This window comes from Gossypium hirsutum, chromosome A05 (assembly GCF_007990345.1).
Source record: "Gossypium hirsutum isolate 1008001.06 chromosome A05, Gossypium_hirsutum_v2.1, whole genome shotgun sequence".
Classification (NCBI taxonomy): Eukaryota; Viridiplantae; Streptophyta; class Magnoliopsida; order Malvales; family Malvaceae; genus Gossypium; species Gossypium hirsutum.
The window spans coordinates 30,791,847-30,803,586 of record NC_053428.1 but is presented as its reverse complement, the minus strand read 5'-3'; the positions used below and the strand labels follow the sequence as shown (position 1 = coordinate 30,803,586).

The following is an 11,740-nucleotide window of genomic DNA, read 5'->3' as shown; positions in this document are numbered from 1 at the left end:
GTTTTTGATCAAATCGTTTATTAGTATTCATGTTTTATTTACACATTTACGTTTATTATGCATTCTTTTCATTTTTATATTCTTTTATTTACATATATTTTTATATTCTTTTATTTTGTTTTATCTTTTATTATTGTTATTATTGTAATTTATTCATTTACCTATTTATTACTTTGTTATAAATTTAAAATTATCTATTATTATTATTGTTATATTTTTATCTCGTCTTTGCTATTTTTATTATTTTTACATTTTAAAAATCTAAACTTAACATTATGTATATCTATTTTACTTATTTATTATTCTATACGCTTGATATACATATTAAAGTTTGTAAGGTTAATAATTTCTTTATAAATATTTGTTGATGTGTATATTTCCTTACTACTAAAATTTATTTATTATTTGTTTCCTTTTTTTTACATATGGTTTCATTATTTCATCCATTTTTAAACATTTTTATATTATTTTTGTTTGTTTTTATCATGCATTTTTGTTTCATTGCTTTATTTATCGAGACTTGTTTATTAATATTGTATTCATCTTTGTAATTACATTATTGTTATTTCAATTTTTTATTGCATATTGTATACCATTTCAAACACCTTTAATTTTCACCCAAATTCATAAAAAAGAAATTTTTAAAAAAGGTAAAGGTAATATTCTATATTTGGGGATTCGAGAAGTCGCGCCTTAACTTATTGGGTTTCGATTTTTCTCGTCAAACCTAAATAATCAGATATCCTTTTAAAATTAAAATACATGAGTTTTGAATAAAAGAAAAGAAAAGCTTATTCTCAAGGGCTCGAGATGTTGTGTCCTAACTTACTAGATATGACATTTTGCTATCTCGAGATGAGAGGGTCTTTAACATACGTTTCGATTTATTCAAACAATTTTAGCGTGAATATAACATAGTATAAAGAGGAATCGTAATTTAAGCTCTTTCCAAGTTTTCAACTTTCGACACTAAGACAACAATTAACCAATTAGGTACCAATTTTGGACGTCACGGGGGTGCTACCTTCCTCGTATGTAAACGACTCCCGAACTCGTTTTCTAGATTTCATAGACCAAAATCGTTGTTTTAATAAACATAAATGTTTATTAAAAATAATCACTTTTTGAGATGACGCGATCACACCTTATCAAAAAGAATTGGTGGCAACTCCCGTTTTTCGTTTTCATTTTCAAAATCAAAGTCGACCCTGTTTTTCAAAAAATGGTTTCGACACTATATACATTAGCAATACATTAATTTACCATTAGACCAAAACTTTATTTTAATTATTATTTATATTTTAAGTATATTATGAATACCTTATTACCTCTATCAACCATTTATCTTTACTATTACTAGTTTCTAATTTTACATGTGTTGTATGTAAATTTACACATTTATTTTTTTAAATAAAATATTTTTAATTATTGTCACTTATCATTTATAATGATAATTTCTTTTAAGTTTTAAATAATATTTAAATTTGGAACTATATAAGAAAGGAAACTATAATGTTAATCTGAAAATAAAAATAAAAAAATAGGTAAAACAACATATAATGATTATAATAATAGTTTATGATAAATAGGAAAAATATTTAAACTAAATTGATAAACATATTTAGTAATAATGATTAAAAATAATTGTTAAAATTTGACTTTCTTTTTGAAATAAATTCACGAAACATTTGTCACCTGCACCAAACAAATAAAGATGGATAAAAAAAGAAACCGTTTTAAACGCTTGCTTCTCACAATATAAATTTTTAAAATAATTTTTAAAAAGATAATATCATAATATTATATTATTTTATCATCAAATATTATATTCTTCGAACACTTTTCGATGCTATTGTTGTTCGAATATGATTTGATATTGTCTTTTCGAAAAAACCATTGCTTTAATTATTTATTATTTATATAATTCTAATTTATTAATGCTAAAAACCTCTATTTTTTGCTGGTAATTTGTCTTAGATGCTATTTGATTGAATATGCTTAATTACCGAATGCTATTTCTAGAGTTAAAGTTGAATTTTAATTTATATAAACTCTAAAATTAATTAAGTGATAATTAATATGCTTAGAGTTCTATTCAAGTAATAATTATAGTTTACATCAATAAGTATAATTTTTTAAAAATTAAAGGCATAATGAAAAATTTAGCCTTTAATATTTATATTTTTAGTCAACTTGGCTCTTATTCTTTTAATGAGCTAAATTTGGCTCATAACCTTTTAAAAAAGAGTCAAATCATTTTTTAATGAAAATGATAACTAAAACATTAAATTTTAACGTTGTTGGTGTGACAAGTATGACAGTTCATGTGTACATTATATTAACATAACATCATTTGTCTTATATGTTACGTAAATAAATAATTCAAAAATTATAAAAAAATCAAATTTTAAATTTTAAAAATATAAAAAATATAAAAAGTTCATAAGAATTCAAAAAAATAGCATGAGAGTACACATAGATTGTCATGCATGTTGTCATGTTTAGAAATTTAAAATTTTAGTTAGTATTCTAGCAAAAAAAATTCATTTCAACTCTTTTTTAAAATTTTACGTCAAATTTTTTAACTGATTGTTATACATTAAATTATAATTATAATTATCACAATCTTTTTCTATATTTTATGTTTAGAATTTTATTCAAGTAATTACTCCATTTAAAAATCAACACAATTTTTTAACTAATAATTTTAAATTAAATTATAATTATTTTTAAAGTTAATTTAGTAATATGATAGTAAAATAAATGATATTCTTTTTTAGTTCAAATTTTTTTTTCTAAACTTGTGATTTTGTATATATTATAGATTTAAGCTAATAAAAAATTTACATGTGATACGATTCGAACTTACAACAATAAAATATTAATTGGGAAATTACGGAAATATCTTTTCGTAATTAAAATAAATTATATTATTGAAGGTCATTTTAGTATTTTTATTTTAAAGAAAAAAATGCATATGAAGAAATTTAAACTCATGCTAATTACAATAGTAAAACTTTAAATTTATCACTTAACCAAAACTTTATTCTAATATTTTTTTATACACTTTCATTTTAATATGCACATTTTATTACCTTCATCAGTTGTATATATTAATAATGTTGTTGATTAAGTTGGTTTCATAAGTTAACTCGACACCAACTCAAGATTGTATATATTAATAATGTTGTTGATTAAGTTGATTTCACAAGTTAACTCGACACCAACTCAAGATTGTATATATTAATAATGTTGTCGATAAGTTAGTTTCATAAGTTAACTCGAGAACATATGGTTTTAAATTTTATTTTACTAAAAATTTAATTTAATTTATTCTATTTTAATATTGTACATATTTCATATTTTATTATTAATTAGTTTTAAACCATACATTTTAATATTTATTGTATATTATTTTTAAATAAACATTTATATTTTAAATTTATGGTTTCTATAAAATTTCTAATACAAATAATTAAACTTTTCAATTCATGACATAACATTATTTATTATTTATACATACAAATAAATATATGCACTACCAAACCATAAACACAGATCTTTTAAAATATTGAATTTTTATTTTGGGCAGACTAGAGAAGCAAACAAATAAAGGCTGGGAATTTGTAGGGCCAAAAAGCATTCAAATAGGAACACGTGAAAGATCTTAGCTCAACCCTGTGAAGTGCGAAAGTTGTTTATCTCAAAGGATGGTTTGAAAAATCAGAAAGTTTAGATAAAATATTAATTTTGAGGTTTGTTTTTTTAGTTGGGTAAATTTTTTTTTATTTTAGCTTAGCCCAAACATATTATATCATAAAAAGTATTATATTAATTATATATGTTAAATAATAATTATTTATATTTATATTAAATTACTAATCTAATAATAATTAAATTTATTATTTAAAATTTTAAAAAGTACTTATCCAACTAAATGATCCAACTCAAAATATAAAATATAAAAATTATAATAAAACATTTATTATATTTATGGTAGTGTTTATTTTTAATGTGTTAGAAAATTTTTATTTTAGTGTATAATATTTTTAAATAAAAATAATTTTAAAAGAAATCAAATATGGCTGAGTCGGGTCTGAATTTATTTTTCATAAATTGGGCTAGAGGGGCTCGGCCCAAAGGCCCTCCCGAAATGTGGGAGGGCTTGGGCAAAAATATAGGCTCGAAAAATGGGATTGGGCAAAAAAATAAGGCCCGTTTAAAAAACAGGTCGGGTCTCGGGTAAGGTATTTTTGGCCCGGGCCCGGCCCGGTCCTGCCTGAATTCACTACATGACAAAAATATTTTTTTTAAATATTATTTTCTTATTATTTTCTCCTTTTTTGCTACAATTTTACTATTATGTTACTACTATTTTGTTGTTATTATTTGGATATTGTATAAAATTTATTTTATTGTTACATATTATTATTTTAAAGACATTTGTTAATTTTGTTATTATTTTATAAACATTTGTTTGTTAAGTTGCATCTATTTTAATGTTATTTAAGTATACATATTTTTTAAAATTTATTTTTAATTTGTTGAGAAATATTTATTTGATATTTTTAGTATTTTTGATGGTTTATATATATTTTAAAATTATATAAAAATAATGTAAAAATTAATATGGCCAAGCCGGGTTGGACCCGAGTTTTAATATTTTTATTTGGGTCAGGCTTGGATAAAATTTTAGGTCTATTTTTCATGCAGGGCTAGGCCCGAGCCTACCAAACGGGCCTAATTTTTTAATTGGGCCTGGCCCGAACTTGCCCTGCCCATGCACACCTCTAAATTGGACTGACTTGGATAAAAAATAAACCCATTTTTCAGACTACACCCAAACTTAAAAAGATTGATCTATATACTCGACCCATGAACACTTCTATGTGTAAATCTCTAATATCAACCATATTCAATTGTCACAAACAAATTATATTAAAATAATATATATTTGTACTTTTGATATGGATGAGATAAAATAGGGTTTTTTACCCCAATATTATAAAAAAAATTATACACCAAAATGGGTTGTCAGCCAGATTAATTACGAAAATGGTATACTTTTTGGGGTCGTTCCTACCTGACAGGCATAACCCATTATTTTATTATTAATTTTTTTTGTTTTAAAGAATTATTATTATATTATTTTTAATATTTATATTAATATATAGATAAACATACGGGTTTTACACGGATAAAAAATACCCGAAATGGGTCGACCCTGTCAGGTAGGCAGGACTAGTCGTGCCTGACAGGCAGGCACAACACCCTTCACATTTCCCTTTTCTTTCTTTGCATTTTACAAAAAAATTGGTCTTATATCACTTTTGGTTTCTCTACTAGGCCTAAAATTAAAATTCAATCTTTATACTTGAATTTCTACAATAATATTTGGTCCTATTTTTTTATAATTTTTTTCCAAATAATTAATATTGTTAATTACTCTGTTAAAGTTTTTGACGTGTTTTTTTAAACAAAATATTAGTTTAACAAAACAATGATATGTTAAGCTGTAATAAATTTTAAATAATAAAATTTCTAACAAAAATGTATTCCAACTTAACATATCATTGTTTTGTTAAACTAATATTTTGTTTAAAAAAACACGTCAAAAATTTTATCAGAGTAATTAACAAAAAATTTAATACAATTTTGTTAGAAATTTTATTATTTAAAACTTATTCCAACTTAACATATCATTGTTTTGTTAAACTAATAAAAAATTTTATAGAGTAATTAACAAAAATTTTAATACAATTTTGTTAGAAATTTTATTATTTAAAACTTATTCTAACTTAACATATCATTATTTTGTTAAACTAATATTTTGTTTAAAAAAACACGTCAAAAATTTTATCAGAGTAATTAACAATATTAATTATTTGGAAAAAAAATTATAAAAAATAGAACCAAATATTATTGTAGAAATTCAAGTATAAAGATTGAATTTTAATTTTAGGCCTAGTAGAGGGACCAAAAATGATATAAGACCAATTTTTTTGTAAAATGCAAAGAAAGAAAAGGGAAATGTGCAGTTGTTGTGCCTGCCTGTCCTACCTGACAGGCTCGACCCGTTTCGGGTATTTTTTATCCGTGTAAAACCCGTATGTTTATCTATATATTAATATAAATATTAAAAATAATATAATAATAATTTTTTAAAACAAAAAGAAATTTAATAATAAAATAATAGGTTGTGCCTGTCAGGTAGGCACGACCTCAAAAAGTATACCATTTTCGTAATTAATTTGGATGACAACCTATTTTGGTGTATAATTTTTTTTATAATATTGGGGTAAAAACCCGATAAAACAAGACATAGAAAAAATAGTTTACTTATAACTTAAAATTTGAGTGTTAAAAAGTTGAAATTAATCTCATTGTAGGATCTCATTTTTTATTTAATGTATTACAAAAAGAAAATAAAATTCTAACAGCAACATAATTAATACAACACGAATTTTTTTTTAAATATTAAATGAGCCTTTTAAGTTTGTAGAATTACATTTACAAACGTATCTTACCTTAAATCTTAATCTCTAAACTTAAGTTTCAATTATTTAAGCTAACGTTATTGTTTTCCGTTTAAAATAGAAAAAAGATAACAGTATTCATCTTCCTAAACTTCTCCGCCAGTCATGGCAGACCTGACCGTACCTTCAACAGTTATTGTAAATAGTTGCCAACTTACAAAACTCTAATGGTTTTAGACTCTTCCAAAAAAAACATGTTGTAAAAATTGTCATCCGAAAAGAAAATTTGAGGAAAAATAATTTGAGGATTACAAAATCAGGATATATTGTATAAAACGGTCCACATTAGAAAAAATAATTATAAGATCCAAAACTCACGGACCATATACATAACGGGAATTAAAATACAATAAAAATGAGGTGGCAATATTCGGCTTGATTAAAAGATCTCGAGAAATTCAAAAGACTTAGATATACTTGCCTTTCTATCACTGATTTTTCTCCTAATCACACGAATAACATCCAATTATTATCTTCCACGTTTAGATCAAACCACGCACGAAGCGAGTAGCTCATCATAGCCTACTCGAGAGCGTGATCTAAGAATTCCTTTTTTTTTTTGTCTCCTTCACTTTCTGAACTCCTCGGCTGCTATCGCTACTACTTTAAAACCCTATAAATCTCAGAGACGGAAAGCTAAAAGGCAAAATAAGTTAGAGAAAAGGAAAAGAGGTCCGATAATGTGGAGAATCGTTTCAGTTTGGCTTGCTTTTTTTGTCATCGCATGCTCTCTAACGGCGATCTCAGCTGAAGAGAGCGGCGAATCGAAGGAGTTTGTCTTGACTTTGGATCAATCTAATTTCACTGACACCGTTAGTAAGCAAGATTTCATAGTCGTCGAATTTTACGCTCCTTGGTAAACTTTTATGTTCCATTTCCCTCCTTTAGTTTCGATTTTTGTTCCGTTGATTACGTTTTCTTGTTTTTGTTTTTTGATTTTTTTTTCCAAGTACATGCAATAAGTTTAGTAGTCGATTTGAGATTTGAGAAGTCAGATCTGAATAAATTGTTCAAAATTCAATGCCATTTAAATGATATTTTTTTAGGATTTTTAGTATTAATGTTAGGATTGCTTGATTGGAAGTAGCAATTCGTTATGTAAAATTGAATTCGTAGTTTGCAATCTGGCGTTTGATTATGTGAAAGTGATCTCGATAATGGATTCCATATCGAGAACTAAAACGGAATCATTGCCATAGGAAGCGTCGAGTAATTATTTTCGATTCTAATTAAACAGTAAGACTGCCTTAGATTAGGATTTGTAATTGTTTGTGTGGATATGGCATTTTAGATCGATGTTTCTCTGACTCGTTATTTCCCTGAGTACCCCTGTCCATCATCTGCATCCCAAATATTCGGAAATGGTATTGGTTATGAACTTATGGTTCTCCAGATATATGTTAAAACTTAGAAAATTAAGCATATCCATGTTGGCACTTGGCACTCACCCTTTAGCCCGAAGAATATAGTTTTAGATAATTGAGATTATTATGTTCTTGTTGGTAATTAGACCTGGTTTTTTTATCTGGTAGGCAGTTGAAGTTTGACCTTTTTGATTAGCTTAATAAACAATTGTTGTCATATCAGGATGTGTTTCTGGATACTTTTTGGCTTGTTATTATTTATTTATTTATTTTATTCATAAAATAATTTATTATCTAAATAGAACATTTGATTCTCTTGTATAGCCAAGAGAGCGGCGAAAAACTTCAACCTTGAGAGGTTTAACATGAATTCTTTGTTTACAATTTACAATTCCTTGTGCCTTCTTAATTGAAAATATCGAATTGAATCTTTCCTTAATATGCCTAGTTAGTTATTCTTTACCTTTCCTGCATTAAATAGTCTCCTTTGACCTCTATTTTTAGGTGCGGACACTGTAAGAATCTTGCTCCAGAGGTAAATGAAATTAGATTTTCCACAAAGTATTGAGTTTTGGTTGTTAATTCATACTCTTAGTTGGCTAATGACAATAAAACTTTTTGTTTGTTGTATAGTATGAGAAAGCAGCATCTATATTGAGTAAACATGATCCTCCGATCCTTCTAGCTAAAGTTGATGCCAATGAGGAATCAAATAAAGATTTAGCAAATGAATATGAAGTCAGGGGTTTCCCGACTCTTAAAATTTTGAGAAATGGAGGAAAGAATGTTCAAGAATACAAAGGTCCACGTGAAGCTGATGGTATTGTGGAATATTTGAAGAAACAAAGTGGTCCTGCTTCTGCTGATATCAAGTCTGCTGAAGATGCCAGTAATTTTATTGATGAAAAGAAGATAGTAATTGTAAGTTATTTGGTAATCCTTTCTATTCCGTTTTCATTGGTGAAATTTAGCTGATTTGCATCAAAATGTTCGTTTCTAGGTTGGGGTGTTCCCCAAATTCTCCGGTCAAGAGTTTGACAACTATATGGCTCTTGCTGAGAAATTGCGTTCTGATTATGAATTTGGTCATACTTTGGATGCTAAGTACCTTCCCCGTGGCGAGTCATCAGTGACTGGCCCTGTCGTCAGACTTTTCAAGCCTTTTGATGAACTCTTTGTTGACTTCAAGGTAACGTGTGGAAATCTTGCTAGATTCTATGGCATCATTAAATACAGGTTGAGTTGTGTTTATGTAACATACCTTCTGTACCATTTACTATTAGCTATTTATGCGGAAGCTATTTGCTTGCAGGATTTTAATGTGGAAGCTCTAGAGAAGTTTGTTGAAGAATCTAGCATTCCTCTTGTGACTCTCTTTAACAATGACCCAAGCAATCACCCCTTCATTATCAAATTCTATAACAGTCCCCTTGCGAAGGTGAATTACACCATCAGAAATTATATTCTCTTTACCAGCTTGTTCTTATATCTTTGCAGAAAGGCAGTGTGTTGCTGGTATTTATTTGGCTCCAAGCATTATCTTCGGTTACCAACTTTTGTCCTGTTTTTATTTGAACTACCTGATACACTCTTCTTGATTCTCTTCTGATTTCTTTTGGACTATATGATCCGGTTCTTTATCTGCTTGCTCTTCAATATAATATCATTCTGGTTGGAATGTAATAATCTATACTATCTTGTTCCATACGCTAATAGGACTTCTGAATTTGGTAGGCTATGTTGTTTGCAAATTTGAGCAATGAAGGAGTTGATTCCTTAAAATCTAAATTTCGTGAAGTTGCTGAGCAATACAAAGGACAGGGTATCGGTTTCCTTTTGGGAGATCTTGAGGCTAGTCAAGCTGCCTTCCAGGTTAGTATCTACTTTAATATGGCAGTAAGTTTCTTGATTTGTTAGTAAGTCTAATTCTTCTGTTGGTTGCCAAGCAGTATTTTGGAGTTCAAGAAAGCCAAGTACCTCTCATCATCATTCTGGAGAATGATGGGAAGAAGTATTTGAAGCCAAACTTGGAGGCTGATCACATTGCACCATGGGTAAAGGATTACAAGGTGACTTCTGCACTTCAGTTAATGTATTTTCCTCAGAATAGATGATAGAACTTAGCCTTTCTTACCAAGATAAATGTGGTAGAATTGCAAATCAAAAAGCATGTACTTGTTCAGGTCATGGTTTTAGTGATACAATATCTATCCAAGAGTTGTGCAATATTAGCGAGTGTTTTCTTTTTTGTTTGACCTAAGTACTCTTTTGCAGGAAGGAAAAGTTCCACCGTATGTAAAATCTGAACCTATTCCGGTGGAAAATAATGAACCTGTGAAAGTGGTGGTTGCTGACACCCTTGATGACATGGTTCTCAAATCAGGAAAAAATGGTGCGTGTGATTGTTACTTTGCTTGATGCTTTTTTCCCTCTTTGCCATTGTTTGTAGTCATGCTACATGACACTTTTGTTTACTGTCTGCTATTTCTTTTAATCAGAATTGGAATGTTTTGTTTTTATCTAACAGTATGAAACTTTGAATTTGGACTGAGTTGATCTTTGGTATATAACTTGTTAGTACTCCAGTAATCAATGTACCCTTATATGTAACGTTTCTTGATATCCTTAGAAACGTAATATCCTTGTAGTCAACCGTATGGGAACATATTTTGGATGGGGTTTTTAGACTTCAATCCGTACAATGAGCTTTCATAATTCTATTTCTCTGACCACCTTTTCGGGAATTTTAAAATGATATCAAGCTTTTCTTTCAACAGTTCTGCTTGAGTTTTATGCCCCCTGGTGCGGACATTGCCAGAAATTAGCACCAATCTTGGAGGAAGTTGCTATCCACTATGAAAAAGATGCTAGTGTTTTGATTGCAAAACTTGTAAGCTTTTATACTCTCGATGATTTTGATAGGGACCATATAGCTTTCTCTAACTAAATATTGCTCAACTTGTAAGGTTTTGGTTTCAGTTTGGATCTAATTGATGAGATGAAGTTCTGAGTATTACTTTGATTAGCAGAGAATAATAAAAATCGTAGAAAACGCAATACAACAAAAATGTCTTGGTGGGGTATTGCTGGTAGAATAGTAACACCATGATGATTTTTTTTTTTTTGAACTTAGATAGTTCCTTAGTGGCATTTACTTTGATTTTACTCAAATTATCAAGTAACTTTCTTAGGATTATACGAATATCTAGGCACGTGACATTCCTCTATTTTTGATCCATTGGTTTCTCTATTTTTGTTTGCAGGATGCAACTGCAAATGATATCGTGGATCCAAACTTTGATGTTAGAGGCTACCCAACTGTTTACTTTAGATCAGCGGACGGAAACATAAGTGCATACGAAGGTGAGAGGACAAAGGAAGACATCATTGACTTCATTGAGAAGAACAGGGAAAAAACTGCTCATCAAGAGGCATTAAAAGATGAGCTCTGAAGAGGGGTAAGTTTCCTTATAGTTCTATTTATATGCACGTGTTTGTGTTTGTTTCCCAAAGTGCATTATGAGCTAACTCTTGGTTTTGGTTTCCCAAAATTTAATACCAAAAATTGTTTTGGTTTTGCAGGACTTGAAAAGAGAAGAGGCATAAATAGTGCATTGTACGTTAAATACGAGAATTGCTATTGACTAAGCGGATGACTGATCTCCCGTTTTTCCTTAGCTTTACATTTAAAAAAGACCTAGCTATGAATAATGCAGGATGTATTTTTATTTTTAGAAGGTTTAGACGATGTTATAATAGTTCTGTAACAGTTAAATTTGCTATAGGAAACATCCGAGCAAAACCTAGAGAGGATATTTTAATTTATTTTCTCTTTGCTTC

At 28.2% G+C, this 11,740-nt stretch overlaps 1 protein-coding gene across 2 annotated transcripts; it reads left to right on the top strand.

Moving 5' to 3' along the window:
• The first annotated feature begins 6,950 nt into the window (after window positions 1-6,950).
• LOC121229050 (protein disulfide-isomerase) lies at window positions 6,951-11,740 on the top strand. 2 transcript variants are annotated; one of them, XM_041112190.1, is made up of 11 exons: window positions 6,951-7,392; window positions 8,405-8,435; window positions 8,534-8,821; window positions 8,901-9,089; window positions 9,213-9,338; window positions 9,635-9,772; window positions 9,850-9,969; window positions 10,175-10,292; window positions 10,678-10,790; window positions 11,164-11,358; window positions 11,483-11,740. In XM_041112190.1, the coding sequence occupies exons 1-10, from the start codon at window positions 7,217-7,219 to the stop codon at window positions 11,350-11,352; spliced, it is 1,488 nt and encodes a 495-aa protein (XP_040968124.1). In that variant the 5' UTR covers window positions 6,951-7,216; the 3' UTR covers window positions 11,353-11,358; window positions 11,483-11,740. The 2 variants fall into 2 exon arrangements, 1 of the variants encoding a protein (XP_040968124.1); XR_005926481.1 differs by lacking the exon at window positions 10,678-10,790.